Below are 19,813 nucleotides of genomic sequence, written 5' to 3' on the forward strand. Positions count from 1 at the left end.
TTTATTTGCAGACAGGATTTCACTGAGCTGCTTATTAGTACTTTGCCATTGATGAGGCCGCCTTGAATTCGAGATCCTCCTGTCTCAGCCTCCTGAGCTGCTGGGATCATAAGTGTTTGCCACCATGCTCGGCAAGCCTATCATTTTATTTGCTGTTTGTCCACACATCTTATTTCTGTTTTCCCTATTTCCTCTTGCATTATATGAACATGTTCTAGTATTATAATTCCTTGGATTTTACTAAACTTATTTATATAGTCTTTCTAGTGGTCACACTAGCGATTACAATATATGTATTTAAATTTCAAAAGTACACATAGAATTAATATTCTGTCATTTTAAGGAGTGTATAAAAATGTTTCAGACCTGGGGGAAAACTGCCTATTCCAAGGGCTAATTCTTAGGGGGTGGTGAAAAGCTTGTATAGAGCATACCTTTCAGGTGCAGCATGCCCATCTACCTCCTTAACTAATGCTTACATATCAAGCAAGTGTTTCCCTTGCCTTAAATCAAGCCAGGGTCAGAAGTCAGACAACTAGAATAGTCCTTATAAAGGCACGATACTTATTCACACAAGCCAATTCCTGTTTATCCCCTGTCCTGCTTTCCTCATGGAAAGCCCAATAAGGGCTGTGGCCCAGCCTTTCCCATTGCCTCTTTGCTTTTGTCCCTTGACCCAAGATCTGATGTTTCCCTTGTCACCCTGCTGGTGTGGCAGCTCCCTTTTCTTGACCTGTGTATCCTCACTCAGTCACCTCCACAAATTCAAACACTTGGGCACAAATTTTAGGACACATGTAGTTATACAGTTTCCTTTAATCCTTGCTACCTTTCCTCTTTCTTCCCTTTATGTTATACGTTTCATTTATGTGTTTATATTTAAAACCTCGTCAGACCATGGTTGTATTTTTTGTTTTAATGAATCAAATTCATGTTAAAGAAGTCAAGAAGCAAAGTGACTTAGTACATTTACCCAGATATTTGCCATTTGTCTCTATAGAATTTCCTTTAGCAACTCTTTTGTGGCAGTGCTGGTAATAATTTTCCTTCAACTGAATTCCTTCATATCCCTTTTACTTTTCAAAGATAACTTCACTGAACAAAGAATCCTGGGTTAAAAGTTGTTTTCTTTCATCACTTAAAAAATATTGTGTCACTTCCTTCTGGCTTCTGTGGTTTCTGATAAGAACTCTATAGTCATTTTAGTTATGGGTCCCTAACAAACAATGCATTTTCTCTCGATGTTTTCATTATTTTCAATTTGTCTTTGATTTTCAGGAGTGTGCTTATGATACATTTGGATGCAAGATTCTTTCTTCTTGTATTAGTATCTTTTACCAAATCTGGGAAATCTTTAGCAATTATTTCTTTAAATACCTTTTATTCAGATTAGATGTTTTCTGTTTTATCTTCAAGCTCACTGACTTTTTCCTGTTATCTCCATTATAAAATTAAGTTCAGGACTGGGGATGTTGCTCAGTTGTAGCATACTTTCCTAGCATATGTGAGGCTCTGAGTTCCACTCTCAATACTTTAATTAATTAAATAACTACCAAAATAAATAAAATTGAGCTCATCCAGTACATTTCTTATTAAAGTTATTCAATTTTTCACTTCTAAACTTACCACTTGGTTTTTCTTTTATATGTTATTTCTTTGCAGAAACCTTTTTTTCTATTAATTTCAAGAGTCTTTGTGATTGCCTATTAGAGAATTTTTATTGTAGATATTTTACTCTTTGTCAAAAGATTCCAGCCAGGCCTTGAGGCACATGCTTGTAATCCCAGCAGCTGGGGAGACTGAAGGAAGAGGATCATGAGTTCAAAGTCAGCCTCAGCAATTAGCGAGGCCCTAAGCAACTGAGCCAGACCATGTCTCAAAATTTAAAAAATAGGGCTGGGATTGTGGTCGAGTGCTTGCCTAGCAAGCATGAGACACTGGGTTCAATCCCCAGAACACATTAAAAAATAAACAAAATCAAAATAGAAAGAGCTGGGGATGTTGCTCAGTAGTTCAGTGCCCGTTCAATTCCCTGTAAACCCCTCTCCATCCCCAAAAGATTCCAACACCTGGTTAAAATTGCAATTTTCACTTTTCTATGTTCATATGTAAAGTGCACCACCAGTGAAACTCCATATCATGTACAACTACAAGACTGAGATTCTAATTAAAATAAGTTATACTCCATGTATGTATAATACATCAGAATATACTCTACTGTCATGTATACCTAAAAAAGAATTTTTAAAAAGAAAAAATTCCTATTTTCAAAAATGCACACCTGTAAATCCAGCAATTTGGGAGGTTAAAGCAAGATTATAAGCCTTGGCAACTCTGTGAGACCCTGGCTCAAAATTTAAAAATTAAAAATGACTGGGGATGTAGCTCTGTGGTAGAGCATCCCTGGGTTAAATCCTGAAAAAAAAAAAAAAAGTTGAGATTTTCCTGGTTCTTTATTTACCAACTATTTCTTTACTATTCATTTTTTACATTATGGTATGTGTTTCAATCTTAGGAATGCTAACACTTTAACAGATAATCGATCTAGTAAGATTCAGGCTGCAAGCTGCAATCTATTCTTTGTGAGTTTTGGTTACAATGTCAGCTTGGTTTCTAAACCCTTTTGTGATGCTATCTGTATCTGCCCCACATGTGTGTCTCTAGTCTATGATTTAGATGGTGGCCATAGTGTTTGCTCAGTCCTCAAGAGCCTTTCTAGAGCTGATAAAGAGCATATACATGCACATATAGCTTAAGGAAGGGCCTAGGGTCATAACTTTAGGGCCAACTTTCCAGAGCTCCTTCCACTCTGCAATCTCCTTGGTACTTTGGTTTCCTGGGGTTATTCTTTCGTAATTGAGCCAGAAAGTTTGGGTTTTGATTATCCCACTCTAGCGTGCACTTCTAAAACTGTCCCTGGATTCATTTAGAAGACCCAGAAAGATAAAAATCAATAGAGCCTGACCCCAAAACTGCAACCAGAGAAAAGGTTCTCCTCCCTAAGAATTTTGGCTCTTACAAACTCCCATCACCACAATACCACCAGAGGACTGATGGGGGCTGGTGTTCATGAGTATGGAGAAAAGGGGGAAAAGAAACACACAAGATTTTCTCACTGTAGGTGTTCCCTTTTCTGTCCCTTTAACCTAAACCAGAGGGCTCCTCCCAGGACACAGTACCCATTTCCACTTCCAGGGTGGAGGATAGTAACAGGAAAAAATAGTAAACTCATGGTTGGTTTGTTGGTACTTTTCATTCTGGTTTTTCTTCCCAATCTGTTACTTTTCAGACTCCTCCTCTAAGTTGTTTTCATGCATTCTCTCTAGGTTTTACAGATAAATCAATTAGGAACTAACAGGGTAGTTACCTGTACTAGGATCTTTAGGCTGCCTGCCAATAAAAAGGAGCTATCTGTTCAGCAAATGCTAAGTTACTGCCTGAATTCATGTGACTTCTCAAATACTGTTGAGACCAATAAATGCAGACATTGGGATAAGGAAAAGTTTAGTGTGCCACCAGTAACAATTAATTAGTCAAGCTGGAGGGGTACAATTTCTTCTCTAGGTAAAAGATCTTCAAAACAAATGCTCTAAAAGAAAAAAAAAAAAAGAGAGAGAAAGAGAGAGAAAGAGAGAGAAGGGGGGGGGAGAAAAACCTGATTCTCTGACCAAGGTAAAGTTCACTTATGAACAGTTTCTGCAGAGACCGAGTGTCCAATTGACATTTCAAATTTACTATGAAACATAAAAATACCCAAATGGAAGAAAGGCTCAGATATAAAAGACAGAAATGAATACCATAAAATAGAATACAAAATAAGGAAAACTGGAAGGAACTATAGGTACATGGGAAAACGCTTGACAAAAATTTAACAGTACTTTCTAACAAATACAAAATTATACTGGATGCATAAAACAGGAATCAGGATGTTAAAAGAAACAAAAGAAAAGAAGAGTAAAGGAAAGAATATGATGGCCAGAATCATCAACAGAAGAAATGGAAGAAATATTTCCAAAAGTACCATAAAAAGAAACAAACACAGTAGGAAAAAAAATGAGAGAAAAGAGGCCTAAGGCTCCCTCTAGGATATTCTAAATTCTAAATCCCAAGTTTGAGGCCAGCCTCCAAAACTTGGCGAGGCCCTAAGCAACTTAGTGAGAGATCCTGTCTCAAAATAAAAAATATGTAGCGTAGTGGTAAAGTGGGATATGTAGCATAGTGGTAAAGTGCCCTGGGTTCAATCTCTAATACAAGGAAGGAAGGAAGTTCTGTTATCTCTACGAAAGAGACTATGACTTTATTAACAAGAGTTCTACAGAATACACACAAAATTGGCCCAGAGAAACCTCAGAAAATACAAAACAGGCCTACTTTTCATCTCCATCTATCATTCATGTTAACAATATCATCTTAAAGGTAAGAGTAACCACATCACCCATTTTTCCAGTAATATAATTTCTTTTGCTTTCTATTTTACCTTTTTCTTTAACCTCATCTCTACAGTGTCCATCAACTTCCTCCCAGAAGTGTACTTTAGGAGACAGGACCAGAGGCCACACTCAAAGAGTGTTCAATCTTCAAAACTTTTCAGCTTTCCTGGTAAAGTCAACCCTCACTCTTACCCAAAGAATGTTTTCACTTCCAATTTCATTTTTATTTTTCACTCTTCTCACTCTCAGTAGAAGATGTGAATATTTCACCAGAGACTGGAAGTTAGTATGTGTGAATCCCTTCATTTTCCTCTCCATTTGGCACACAGCTGCTGGGGAAGCTTAGACAGGACAGTCTGGGCAACTTAGTAACCCTTATCTCAAAATAAATAAATGAGATTTCTTTTTCCTTTCTTCCATTTCAAAGTCACGCCCTTAAATTCTGACTTTCCCCAAGCACCATCACTTTTATTTACCTACTAACCCTGTGCTGACACATAGGCTTGGGTCTCGCTGATTCCACTGTACTTTCTCCATGCCCCACTTTAAATACATGGGTCCACTCCCATCTCTATCCTTTCATCCTCACACTTTTTGAAACAAGTACTCTAAACCATATTTTACAGTCAAATCCTGGAAATCTGGATTCTGGCTTATTCAAACTGAAAATTCTTGACTGCTAACAATAACAATGCCAAACCCAAAGACCCCTTTTCTGTACTCATTCTTCTTGGGCGTGACATGTCAAATGACTTGTCCATGACAAGTTCTTTCCGCTTCATGTTTGTGAGTTACCATGTATGGACACAGATCGACATGACTGCAGCCATCTTGAGTCATAACTGCCGTTAAGTGCCCTGAGGAAACCTACACCTCACTTTTCCTGCATAACTTCCCAGCAAACCATTAACAGATAAAAACACTAGAGTCATATGTGAAGATTTACAATCAGACCCAAGCTCCAGGGATCCAATGGACTCTGATATTATGCACCGATTATCCAGGTACATCTCTCTGATATGTGGATGTTAACACACAACAAAGGGCGGGGATAGAAGTTTTCTAGGTTAGACAAAGGGGAATGAAGGGAGAGGGGATGGGAACAGGAGAGAAAGCAGAATGAATCGGACATAACTATCTTACGTACACTGATGAATACATGACCAGCTAACTTCACATCATATATAACCTGAACGCTTGCCGAGCATGTGAGGCACTGGGTTTGATTCTCGGCACCACATATAAATAAAAAAACCAAAGTACATTGACAACTAAAATTATTATTTTTTTAAATGAGAAATTATACTCCATGCATAATGTCAAAATATACTTTACTATAATGTATATCTAAAAAGAATAGAATTTAAAAATAAATATTCACAGATTTAATGCTTTGCTCACTAAATAGGTTGTATTTATTAAAAAATAAAACAAAAAAACAAGATAAATCAGGTACATTCTATCCTGGGTGAAATTCCTTTTGTCCTAACCCATAAATATACCCTTCTTTCTGGCCCAAATTTTGAGTATCCAATTGGTCTTTCTTCCATCTACAAGCTTCTCTCAGTCCCCCATTAAATGGCCCTGTGCAATCCAAGATCAGCCTGCCTCTCTTTCTTAGGTCTCACTACACCATGAAGTCAGCTCTCATACTGACTGACTGGGTTTTCTGGAACACACCACTAGTTGTCTTTACTTTCTTTCTATTCCCAAATCCTTTGCTGTCTTTTTCTACTATTTCTTAAATGTAGATATTTCCCCAAATTCTGTCCTGGTCCTTTCTCTTAACTATATTCTGACTCTTCAAACTCCAACCTCCCTTTCACTGTTCTGGTGAAAACTCCATATCTGAACCTCTAGCCTTTTAACACTTTGCTAGGCTGGAAGATACCCCCTGGACATTTCTACCTGATTCCCCCCCTTCCCAACCCTCCCAGTGCCTAAACAGATCTCACTCTAGTTGGGGATGTAGCTCAGTGGTAGAGCTCTTGCCTAGAATGCATGAGGCCCTGGGTTCCATCCCTCGTACCACCAAACACCCCCCCCACCCCCCGCCAAACAAACACACCAAACAGATCTCATAGCTCCTCTCCACTTCATCCTTGGTCCAAGTTTCTTTTCAATGACAGTCATTTAAACGTCGTGCAAACACTGCAACCAACTCTAAACTCTTCTTTCTACTTGCCAATTTTGTCATACTCCAATCCCTTTGTTATAACATCAAAGTTATTTCTGGAAGTATAGCCGTTTCACTTCCTTGCTCAAAAACTTTCTCAAACTTCTCCCTGTGCAGGATTCATGTTGAAGATCCTTAGAACCATATTCAAAGACCCTGTGGTTTGGACTAACAAGAGTGTTTTATTTTGCAGCCTGATTTAACCTTTTCTTCCTTGTGTTCTTATCCAAAGATATGTTTGGAGACAGCTAGAAAGTATGTGTGTTAACCTCTGTTCTAAACACAAAAATATCTTATTAAACTCTTCTAGGCTATTAATTTTTAAAGGGTGAGGATTGACCTTGGTCATTTAATTCAGTGGTTCTCAAGCAGGGTGATTTCACTCTTCCCGGGGCATTTGGCAATGTCAGGGGACATTTCTGTTTTTCACAACTGAGGGGATTTTCCCTGGCATTTAAAGAGTAAAAACCATCAGGTTCAGTGCCACATGCCTGTTAATCCCAGCATTTTAGGAAGCTGAGGCAGAAAGAATCACAATTTCAATGCCAGTTTCAGCAACTTAGTGAGACTGTGTCCCAAAATAAAAAGTAAAAAGGAGCTGGAGGTATGGCTCAGTGGTTAAACATCCCTTAGTTCAATCCTGAATACCCAAAGGGAGGGGGGCACGGAGAGCAGAGGCCAGAGAATGCTACTGAACATCCTGGATTGCTCAATACAATCCTCACAACAAAAAATTATCTGGTCAGTGTATGCTTAGAGGACTTCCAGTTCAAAGCCAGCCTCAGCCAACTTAACAAGGCCCTAAGCAACTCAGTAAGACTCTGTCTCTAAATAAAACTTTAAAAAGGGATGAGGATGTGGCTCAGCAGTAAAGCGGCCCTGGGTTCAATCCCTGAAAATCCCCTCCCCCCAATTATCTGGTTCAAAATGCCAATAGTGCTACTATTAAGAAACCCTGAACAAATCAATACATATCTCTAATAAATACATGTCAGAAGAGGAATTAGGAGGTTTGGGAACACAGACCAACATCCAGCCTTTTATCAAAGACATGGTTAAATATTGGTTGAGAGAGGCCAAAATGACAAAAAGGTGTGTTTCATTTTAATAGTTTGTATAACATTGAGAAAAAAATCATCAAAACTTCTATAAGGCAATTGCCATTAAGCACTATCTTTGTACTACCCCCAAATCATGAACTCTTTAGGAAATATACTCTTGTATACTTCCACTTATTACTACTCTTGTATACTACCACTTACTACAAACATTATCTGAACTGTAAAGCTGGACATTACTAAATGAGACTTCTGTCCCACAGAGATGCCAACCAGATGCATCTGATAGAAAAAAAAATAAGTTTATGGTCTGTGGTTGTAGCTCAGAGGCAGAGCGCTTGCCTAGCACATGTGAGGCACTGAATTTGATCCTCAGCACCAATAAAAATAAATGTAAAAAAATAAGTTTATGATTTCATTATACTATAAGCAATTAGCCAAATGTGCTATCTAACTGAGCAATTTTATTCCAATGATCTTGTTTTAGTACTGATACTGATTCTCAAATCCTCTTCGAATCACTTTTACATTCCTGCTGGTTCCCTCATTCATGAGTTACCTGAGTGATTGAAAGCATGCTTATAACTTTGAAAGCTTTGTAGGACCCAGTTCTCAATTCTACTTACCTGTTGGAGCTATTAAACTGAATGGTTCAAGAAGGGCACCCTCATTGTGTATTTAAACCCAAGTGTGTCTAACTTTGGCTCCCTGAGCTAGTCCCAAGTAGGAAGTGAATTTTACTTTTGTTGCTTCCCTATTGCTTTCTTTTCTTCTGATACTACATATCGTCCAGGCTAGTCTTAAGTAAACCTCCTGAGCTAACCTTCCCAATGCTACAGGAATGCTCCTTATGTTCCTTTTTACATTGGCCCAGGGACCAGTGCACAGGGAATCACTAGGTTATTCCCAAATGGACACTTCATATATATAAATCTGGTCGGTGCATGGCTGATAATTTACCTCTACTAGCAATCTAATAGAAAAGAGTCAATTTTCAGTCAGGTCAAGTGACTGAGAAAGTCCAGTTTGGGGTATGTACCTCAGGGATACAGCCCTTGCTTAGCATGTTCAAAGGAGGATCTGGGTTCAAGAAGAAGAGAAAGGAATAAAAGAAAAGAAAGGATGGATGGAAAAAAAGAAAAGAACTGTGGTCTTGGTAATTTCTGTTTGTGCAAGAACATGTCTTAAGGCCAATGAAATAGCTTTTATGAAATCTCAACCAGTTAGTTATGTGTTTTTAAATTAGTTTTGAACTGTAGCTAAGGTTATAGAATCCAAGCTAAAGGCTCTCTTCATATTTGTGACTATAAATGAGAAGAGCCTTTATTTTCCAAGATGTGAATGTGAAGTATATTCCTTTCTCTGGGCGCTGGTTAATAAATTATCAAGTTTCATAAAGAACTTGTTTTCGAATTGGTTGATAGAAAATAACAAGCCTTTATATGAATCTCCACCATGAATCTCATTGTGATTATAAGTGGGTACAATTTTATTTCTAAAATTCCTAATAAACAAATAAGCTAAACATCTAATACTTTAAATATGTTTGTCTTTTAAGAGCAAAAAACCAAAACCAAAACTCTCAGAAGCTCATACTGTTTCAAAATCTTTTTTAAAGAAACAAATTCAGCCAGGCACATACTTGTAACTCCAGATACTCAGGAGGCTGAAGTAAGAGGATCTTAAGTTTGAGACCAGCCTGGGCAACTTAGTAAGACCCTGTCTCCAAAAATTAATGAGTGAATGAATGATAAATAAAGTTGGGCTAGGGATATATGTAGCTCAGAGGTAGAACACTTGCTTTAGCATGCTTGAGGCCCTGGGTTAAACCCACATACACAAAAAGAATAACCACTGGACATTATGATTACAAGCGGGCACAATCAACAAAGATTACAAAAACCCCTAAAAGAAAGGTTGCATGATTCTTCAATGTCTTACTAGACTGCTGTCTAGCAAGTCCAACCACAGATTACTTCATACTCCAGGACAAAACTGTCCAATAAAACTTTTTGCAATGATGGAAATGTTTTATACCTGCAATAGCCACCAGTTACATGTGGCAACTAAGCATTGAAATTCAACCAAGGAACTGAATATTCAATTTCAATAAATTTTAATTCATTTCAATTTAAGCAGCCCCATGTGCTAGGGGCTACCATTTTGGATAGTACAAATCCAACTTGGAAAATTTTTGTACAGCCTTTGAAAAAATCTTTTTACATTTTTAAAGGGCTGTGAAAGTAAAAACAAAGAACATGATACAAATTTTTAAATACTTATTATCTGGTTCTTTACAGAAAAAAGTTTGCTGATGTATGATCTAGAAGGATGTATTTTTGTTTGACATACTACTCATAAAGTAAGCTCCAGAAACTGTGAAATTAAGTTAATTTGTAGATTTTTGTCCAATATTGACACACATAATTTCTGAATCCAAAGATTATAGTTTCATTATCCTATAGAACCATAACCAATTTGGTATCCAATCTAGCAATCTTTTTTTAAATTTTTTTTATAGTTGTAGATGGACAGAATGCCTTTATGTTATTTGTTTATTGTTATGTGATGCTGAGGATCAAACCCAGTTCCTCACATTGCTAGGCAAGCGCTCTGCCACTGTGCTACAGCCCCAGCTTCCAATCTAGCAACCTTATTCCAATATTCTTTCTTTCTTTATTTTGTGGTACTGGGGATTGAACCCAGGGCCTTGTGCATGCTAGCTAACATTCTTTTTTCAATACTCATATTATTTCCTCCAATGCTCCCTGAGCCAGTTTTTTTATCCAGCTGGTTCCCTCAAAACAGGCTAAATAAATGTATTATATAGGCTCACTTTATATTTTTAGGACCTATATGTTTTTGCCATGCTGGAGAGTAAACCCAGGATGGTAGGAAAGCACCCTACATCTCTAGCCGTTCTTTTTATTTTGAGACAGTTTCTCACTAAGTTGCCCAGGCTGGCCTCAAACTTGTGATCCTCCTGCCTCAGACTTAAATAAAATGCTGCTTTCACATTAAATAACTGATTTTTTAAAAATTTAATTACTCTAAGGATTTCCCTCCTATTATTTTGTTTTGAAATTTAAGACTGCTAAACTTCCACAATCATGTCAATTTAGTAAAAAGTCAGCACTATACAAAATGTGGTCCTTAATTTAAACAAAACCCTACAATACTGGCTGGGAAGTGAATAGGGAAGAGGAAACTACAGTCATGAGTAATGGCTTTTGACCCCAGCAGTAACACAGTGTGAGTATCCCATATTTCAACATTCCGGTATAATCCCAAAATACTAACCATAAAAAGAGACAGAACCAACCACCGTTTCTTAAGAAAATTATTTTCATAACTATATTGAGTAAAAAAAAAAAGATCATTCTAGGAAATGCAAAGGACACCGCCCTTCTTTCTGGTAAAATCAAAACAAAAGCTCCAGGGACATTAACTAGTATTACATCTCTGAAGTATTTCCTCCATGAACAAATCTACCGTTCATTCATGAACCAGCTATCAAGGTCTCCCAACAAAAAAGGAAATGAAACAACACAAAGTCAATTTTAACCCTCTGAAATCAGTAGAGTAATAGGCCACTTCGAAGTGCATCACATTTTTCATCAGGGTACCCTGTACAATTTAGTGGTCTTAAGTTTAAGGCCAGCCTGGGCCTTAAAGAGGCCCTATTTCAAAATAAAATTGGAAAAAAAAAAAAAAAGGTGTGGGGGTGCAGGCTGGGGATGTAGCTAGGTAGCAGAGTGCTTGTCTAGCATGTGTAAGGCTCTGGGTTCAATTCCCAGTACCACAAAAAGTGTATTTTTTTTTTCATTCTTATCTTTATTCCCTTACTCTACAAATATATAAGTAAAAACTCAATTGGGAAAAGGTCAATTACCACTCCTTCTTAAGACTCTTTCCCTTTTTCTTTTCTTCACAAAAATGGATTGGATGTTGTCTACCTTAGCACAGTTTCAATGTTTTAAGACTGATTAGTCTTCCCCATTCCTCTCAGAGTTCTCTAGGCTTGTGCTCAGAGTATGCTTGTCATGTCTACTCATTTCCATTAAGTAATACTTCTAAGAAAACATCAACTGAAGGACAGCTATGTTAGCAAATTCAGCTGCCTAAAGGTTCAGGGACACTATATACAATAAGCAGCCATGGCACTTACTTTCAGTTACTATACTTGTTAATCTCTAGGGTACTGTCTCACTAACTTTCGCATTCAATTTTCTACTATGAACTCCTAATCTCAGCACTGCATTATCTTCAGATACTTCATACTTCCACCTCCTTTCTCTCCTCACTGCTCTAAGATGAAAGGAACACTTTCACTTTACCCATGACCCGAGGCAACCCTGGTGATCAGAATTTCTTCACATCCAAGATTCTAATCTTTGAAAATTCCTCTGATTATAACCTCCAGAGTTCTTTAACATATACTGAACATGTCCCAGGTACATGACTCTAAGGCTAGAAGGGAACAGGTTTTCTCTCTTCTGCTATTCCCACCATGCAACATACCTTTCTGCTTTTACCTGTCTCCTTGTTTTAACCCCCAAAAGGTGACCATTTAAAACCAATTCCTGGGCCCCATTTGGCCTTGCTCAATTGCACTTTAGACCCCTTTGCCTCTAATCTGTGTACTAGCATCACTAACCCCAAACTGGGGAAAACACTGCCATTAGAAAGTTTCTGGATGGCTGAGTGCGCATGCCCCTAATCCCAGCAAGTAGGACAGCTGAGACAAGAGGATCTCAAGTTGGAGGCCAACCTCAGCAACTTAGCAAGACCTTAAGTAACTTAGCAAGATTCTGTCTCAAAAATAAAAAGGCTGGGGATGTAGCTCAGTGGCAAAAATCTTCAGTATCAAAAAAAAAAAAGGAAGAAAAGAAAGCTAGTTTCTGGGTAAAGTGACACTATAAAATTCGTGCTAATTTTGCCTGGCCCTTATTTTAGTCCCACAGTTCTTCTGGTTCTTTCTTTTCCAATGCACTTCCAGCAGTTCCCCTGTACCTACAACGTATACTCAATCTCTCACCCTCATTCTCTGAGGATGAGCTAGCATTTTACTTTACTGAGACAGTACTGTAGGCCATTAGGGCTTTCAAGTGCCCTCTTCTCCAAGCCCAAAAAACCAAAAACAAAACTAGACGGTGCTAGTTTACTAATCCTGTCTGCTATTAAAGTAGGAATCCTAAAAAGGCAGTTCAAAAGCTGAATCTGGTTCACTAACATGTTTTGTTTAACATGCATAATTGTTTTTTGCTTTTAACAATATAAAATTTAAAAAAGTATTGATGCAAAATTTTATAATTCACAGCATGGGTGATTTTAAAAACATAAATTAGTTGCCACTTAAAAAAAAAACATATTAGATTGTACACAATGAAATCTAGACTCCCAAAGGCTTGTGAATAATGAACCTACACAGTGTAACTGTCTGATTTCTCTGCATGAGCATTTGCCCTCTCCTGCAGGACAGACAGCCTTAGCTCACCAGTTCTTCCGTACTATCCAGTCACTTCCTAGGCTGATTCTCTGTCTGGTACCAGACAATTTGTGACTCTCTCATGGAAAAAGAAAGTATCTCACTCCCCAGCAGAGATCTCCTCAACAACATCCCTTTCCACCACTGCCAATGAAGAGAATTCCCACCCTGCTTTACATCTTTAATCTCTTTCCTTTTGCATGAGGTGGTTACTACCTCCCTTCCTCTCTGAAATTCAATCTCCTTTGCTTCCATTTAGTCTTCTACCACTGACATCAGCTCCCTCTGTGGGCCCCCTGTGGACCATACTCTCTTCTGGTTTTCCTCTCTCTTTCATACATTGTCTCTCCAGTCCCTGAAGTAAAGAGAGAATGCTATGAAAGTTGCTAAACCTTCTGTACTTATTACAAACCATCAATGGAACACAAGCCCAGAGTGGTGAACACTGAAGCATTTTGTAAGAATATTGCTGTCTGCATCCCTCATGTTCAGGGGTCTCCACTGTCCACCTGCATGTTAAAAAATCCATGTTCTTCAGCAGGCTCCAAACACATGTGCCTCACTCCTTTCTACCTCTAACAATTTCCTCCGTACTCTCTCAGCACTTAAGGAAACTAATGCAATTACACTCTCATATTCCTGTGATTTTTTTTTTTTGCATTGAGACTTGAACCCAGGCCACTTAACCATTGACCCACATTCCATTTTTTATATTTTATTTTGAGACAGGGTCTTGCTAAGTTGCTTAGGGTCTCACTAAGTTGCTGAGGCTGGCTTTGAACTTGCTATCTTCCTGCCTCAGCCTGCTGAATTGCTGGGATTACAGGAATGCGTCACCATGCCTGGCTATTCCTGTGATTTTGTGTGTGCTCTTTACTCTGCCAGAAACTCAATATCCTCTAGAAAACTCTCATTCATCCTTTAGAACTTAGTTGAGGACAGCAAACCTTCCTTTCTTGTATTACTATAACACCTTGCACTCTTCAACTGCTACATGTATCACACTGTCCTGTTTGTTTCCATATTTGTCTCCCCTATAAGATTGCAGGCTCCTTGAGGTGAAGCAGCAATAGCGAATGCTCATGAGCTTTTCTTAAATGTGAACTACCTGGTAGCCCCACCAACCAACAGGACACACACCACATCAACCATTCTTCCTGCAACCAGGACTTAAAATCTATCCCTAAATCTCTACATCCACTCAGTTTCAAAATCTATGAAAAACTTTACCCACCCCAACCACGCAAACTCTAACTTGGAATGATATTCCTACCACTGTTGGATCTTCCTAACTCTAAAGCAGGCAAATTTTTTCCTTCTCAAAATCCTGACTCCCTACTAGATAAAACCTAAGGGTCCTGGCATGGCTTTGGGGTCCCTTGGCATTCATCTCTCCCAGTGGGTCCTTGACACTTTCTACTATATCAGTCTGGCTTCCAAGCTTTTGCTCATAACCACCTCAGTCTGGAATGCAAGTACCTAATAATCTTCCAGGCTCAAAGTCCAAAGCTGGCCACTCTCAGTGCCTTTTTTTTTTTTTTTTAACTCTGCAGGCACTACCACTTTCTACCAATAGCTCCCAACTTGCCTCTCTCCAGTGAATGAAGGCCTAACTAATCCTCAACATTCTCCTCGAAAATTTGCAAAGGACAGTGAATTAACATTTTAAAAGTAAACCACCAGGTGGGACCCCGATTTAAATCAGTTCATCTCTTCTTATTCTGATCAGAGACTATACCAGATAATTCTTAGGCAGGGGGGATGTGGCTTAGTGGTATGTGGATGAGTTGGATCCCCAGCCCTGCAATAAATAAATAATTAAAACTCTTTACTCCAAATATCTCTCCCCAACCAGTTTCTCAACAGCTAAACTTAAAACACTGTGATGTTGAATCAAGTTGACTCTCTGTTCTTAATTTTTAAAGTGAAGTTAATGTTTTTTTCCTCCAAAAATGTAAAACACACTTCCAAACAATCAAGAACAAAAAAAGCCTTGAACATGGCCTCAGCTCCTTACTCTGCATCTCAAGGAAGAGAGAAAAAGGATTTCTTACATGTGAGAGAGTTGGACTATGAGGTGACACATGCTATCAAAAGTTATGTAAGACAGAACTTTTCAAATTACTTTATGCTAAACCTGTATGGTAGTAATTGCCAAGAGAACTGCAGTTGGAAGGGCCTGGCAGAATGGGCAGGGCTTTTCCATATAGCAAAGGGAATGAATACTTTCTATTCTTGGGCTGTTTTCAGTAAAAGCAGAACCAGGAGTGGACAAAAACACCCAGCAAGGGCAGAGACTAGACTACAGTGGAGGTTTAAGCAAAGAGCTGCTATAACAGAAAATCAGGAAAATAAGATGGGGCTGGATTAATAGGGAGTATCTTCTTAGTTCAAGTTCAGACTGAATGAGCTAGGTGATAGGAGGCTCCAGCAGCTCCCCAGAAAGTGAGGGAGCCATAGAGTAAAGGCACTGAAGCAAGGGAGGGGACACATACCAAAAATGAAGGTCTTAATCACAGCAAAGGCAATGGAAAGGAGAGAATGAATACAGGTAAGATAATTCAGAAACAACAGGAAAGTCAGTCATGTTGAACTTTTCAGCCCTGAGTAGTAGAAATTAGGCAGCTGGGGAGAAAGGAGAGATATGGGAAGAAATTAGACTAGTTGTATGAAATAGAAAGTCAATTTAATAAGAAATTAGTAGCACAGAAATGCAAACTTGATTCAACACTTACTTTTTAAGATAAGCTGTGGAGAAGACTCAACAGCTAAATGTCCTACTGCAGCTTTACAAGTTAAAAAGTAAGCATCTAAGATTTTTGTTGTTAAATCTACGAATGACAGGAGTTACGACTATTCAGATCTTCAAGAGAACTGTGAAATTTGTGAAATAGGCAATAAAAGGACCCACTCCCATCCCCAGAGAAGTCATTTGAGAGGCAATTTTCAAGAACATGGATTCTGGAAACAAACTCCCTACTTCTGAATATTGCTGCCCTACTATAAATGGGAAAATTTGGAGAAACTCAGGTACCTGGGAGGGTGAAAGGGTTCAGGAAATATCGTTCTTATTTAAGCCACTTTAGTATATTGACTACTTCAAATTGAGAGCACCTGAGGAACAGCAAATGAAGGGAGGGGCTTTCTCAGAAGTTTCCTGATCTGACTGAAAGGCAAACCTTCCAAAAATGTCCAAATACCGCCGTAGAGGAAACCATCACCTAAAACCACAAGCTCCTACTACTCTTGTAGCTCAGGATGCTACAAAACTTCAATCACCTGGCTCTTGTTCCCGATCATACTCTGTGGAACTCCTTTGCATATATGCACAATTAAAAAGGTTTTTCTCCTGCTAATGTGTTTACTGTCAAGTTTATTTCAATTACTCAGCGATCTTTTTGTAGGCTGAATTACAGAACCTCCAGTCGGTAAAAAGCTTTTTTCTCCCCTACAAAGGTGGTATTTATTTTTATTTTTTATTTTTTTGGCTTGGGAAGGGAAGAAAGGAGAGGTATGGGAAAAGTAGTCTAAAATGCTGATTTAGATACAAGGTGAGTCACCACTTCAAGTTTCAGTTTCCCCAGCTGATAATTTAACAAGAAAAAAGGGAGGACATAAAAGCTACCTCATTGGATTTTTTTTTAAAGGCTGCATTATTCCGTAAGTATTCGGAGTAAAGTCTGATATGCAACAATATTATACAAATGTTAGTTGTGCATAATATTAACCCAAGGAATACTATTATTTTAAACATTCTGATTAAATACCCTACTTCTCGACAGTCTCTGAATATTTACTATCACGGTATTTTCCTGATCCTCAAGAGGGACTGAGACCCTACAAGGTTCAAGAACCCCCTATGGAGGAGGTCTGGATGAAAACAAACACACTGTGAATCTGGAGCTGCGGGCCTTACGCACATCCAGGAGGCGGCTACAGATAACAGGCAACGTTTCCCAGTTAAACACAGTGCCCTGTGCTTTACACCTATCACCCACTTTCATCCGCGCGACAATGCTCCAAGGTAGGTGCTTCCACGGCACCACTATACCAATAGAGAAACTGAGGCTCCCGGGATTAAACCGCTAGCCCAAGGTCACATGGTTGATGTGCCTCGAGAAAGCAATTTTCGCCGGCTCCCCAACACTGCGCTCTCAACCCCAGCGCTGGGGTCAGAGTGGTGGAGAGAGGGAGGGAGGGAGGGAGGAGAGACTGGCCCAGCAGAGGCCGCGGGCCGGGCCCGGGAAGGAAGGCGCGCGGGGGCGGCGGCCGAACTCACCTTGGCGCTGTGCACCGCCTCCTGCACCCCGCGGAGCTGTAACCAGATGCGCGCGGGCAGCGGTTCTTCAGCCCCGAGCGCGCCGAGCACCGCCAAGCTCACTCCGAACAGGCCCTCGATTCGGCCGCGACTCCGCTCCAGCAGCGCCGCCTTCTCGGCGGGCGCCGTGAACTCGTCCAGCACCGCCCGGGCCGCCATGGCGGGCGCGGCCTCCCGCGGCGGCTCCGGGGGCTGGCGGCGGCGACGCCCCCTCAGCGTGCTGCCGCTACACCCGAGCCCGTAGGGCGGCGTCGGCCGTCCCCGGCCGACTCGCCCCCACCCCCACCCTCCCGCCTGCAGGCCCGGCTACACCATCCCGCCTCAGTCGCCGCAGCTTGGCAACTGCGGACAGCTATCCCCTACGCCCCTTCACCGCCACCACCGCGGGCCGGGCTCCGCCGCCGCGCATGCGCCCCGCCTGCAGCCGTCATTGAAGTTCGCCGCCCCCTTGGGAAGAGCGGGTAGGTAGAGAGAGCGCGACGGAAGTCTACGTCATGCGCGTTCACCATGTTGGTTGAGGGCAAAACCACAGTTCCGAAGGTCTGAGCGGCCTTCTTTGATGAGGGCTCAACGCTTTCGGGCAATCTAATAATGCAGATTTCTGGTTTTGTATTAATACGCAGATGGGACTTTTTCTTTTTTTTTTTTTCTTTTCTCTCCTACTTCCCTCCCTTACACCCACCCTCTTCCTTTAAAAAAAATGATGATAGGGGAAAGAAAATGGGAATGCCCATGGAGAACTGAAAAGTAAATAATAATAGTAGTAATAAGACAATTTCAAGAGTGTGATTTCTGGGAGGGAAAAGGTAGGGAATGTGTCATGGGAGAGGCACAGAAGTAGGGAGTTTTGAGGTTTGCTCATGATTTTACGGTGGAACTGGGACAAATAATCGCAGATCTAAGATTTTTTTTCATCAGTAAAATCAGAGATTACAGGGGGGTGGGGGGGGGCAGGGTACTAGGAATTGAACCTGGGGCTTCACACATGGGAATCAAGAGTTTTGCTACTCAACTACATCCCAGCTGTAAAGGTTACATTCCGTTATCTCTAGGGCCTTTTCCAGAACTTATATTTTCTGAGTCATGTAGAACAAATTGTGGGAAAAGTATTAGTTTCCTCCTTCTGAACTAAACATGTGGACGCGGCAGATAGTTGGAAACCATGGGAACACCACTGGGCTTCTCTGTGTCTTAATAAGCCCTCTGTAAAATGTGGGTAACAACAACTCTTACTTCCTACTGAGAAAATTAGTATAATGCCTGAGCATTAGGTATTATTATTGCTAAATTAGCAAGCCTCAGTTTTCATGGACAATCTTGTATAAGCGCGTGGAACTTGTGTGAGCTTAGGAGCCTGCTCCCTCTGTGTCCATTGACCCTTGAGGAGTGGAGGATCTAAAGATGTTTCAGTTGGAAATGCCAAGGGTGATGTCTCGGTTAAAGGGATTACCCCAGGTAAAACCTGTCAGGGATCCAGGCTTCGGGGGTTTTCCATATGTTCCAGAAACTCAGTCAGGTGTTCTCCTAGTGCCCCACTGAAGAGATGACTAAGCACAGGGAAGAGAACCATTAGGCTCACAGACCAACAGCTTCCTCTTGCCCTGGGCTTTTGTGATGTCCACACAACCGGCAGCCTTGCTCCATCAGGTAGATGACCTGGTATTGGCTGAGGCAGATCAGGTGGAAAGTACAGCCTTGATGATACATTGCACCCAGACCTGCAACATACCAGTAAGGCATGTTATCAGGATAACCTGTTATTTCCTGTCTTCTTAGTCGCACTCAGTGCAATTGCTATATTGTTCAGTAACTGGTCAGGGCTTTCCCCTGGGCTGGTTCCTGTTTGCTTCCAGTGACTTCCAGGCCAGTGATTGTTTTAATCACTGGGTGAGGAGGGAGCCTGCCTTGAAAAACACACAAGAGTCCTTTTCTCTCCACCCTCTAAAAAACACCCCACCCTAAAACAACAGAAGTAGCACACACACCCATAGAGACGCCATTAACTATACTCAGAAGACACTGGGTTGGTATGTTACCAAAGATACACAGTTTTGGGGTTCTTTTCCTATTTAGAAGTCTTGCCAGTTCATATTTTATCAGTATTAAGGAACTCTCAAGCTTTTCTGAGTGTAGGGAACAGATAGAGAAATGAAAGTGCAATTCCTCCACCCTTTAAAAAACTCCCCTGTGCTGGGCACAGTGTTCAAGGTAATCCCAGGAATTCAGGAGGCTGAGGCAGGAGGATCACAAATTCCTGGTCAACTTAAGCAAGATTCTGTCTCAAATAATACAAAGCACTGGGGATATCGCTCAGTGTAGTGCGCCCCTGGTTTCAATCCCCAG

At 40.3% G+C, this 19,813-nt stretch overlaps 1 protein-coding gene across 5 annotated transcripts in view; it reads right to left on the reverse strand.

Annotated features, from left to right (window-relative positions):
* Positions 1-17,884, reverse strand: part of N4bp1 (NEDD4 binding protein 1) — a 48,642-nt gene extending 30,758 nt beyond the window's left edge. The window contains exon 1 of one of the 5 annotated variants that reach the window (XR_013430852.1): positions 17,432-17,884. Coding sequence is in view for 4 of the 5 variants with exons in the window: in XM_078032264.1 (XP_077888390.1) it covers positions 17,432-17,629 (198 nt within the window). In the remaining variant the exon portion in view is untranslated. The remainder of the gene's footprint in view (positions 1-17,431) is intronic. The other 4 variants (XM_078032264.1, XM_078032262.1, XM_078032265.1 and 1 more) reach the window with 4 other exon arrangements.
* Between the last annotated feature and the right edge of the window lie 1,929 nt (positions 17,885-19,813).

The sequence above is a fragment of the Ictidomys tridecemlineatus genome, chromosome 15 (genome assembly GCF_052094955.1).
Source record: "Ictidomys tridecemlineatus isolate mIctTri1 chromosome 15, mIctTri1.hap1, whole genome shotgun sequence".
Taxonomy (NCBI): domain Eukaryota; kingdom Metazoa; phylum Chordata; class Mammalia; order Rodentia; family Sciuridae; genus Ictidomys; species Ictidomys tridecemlineatus.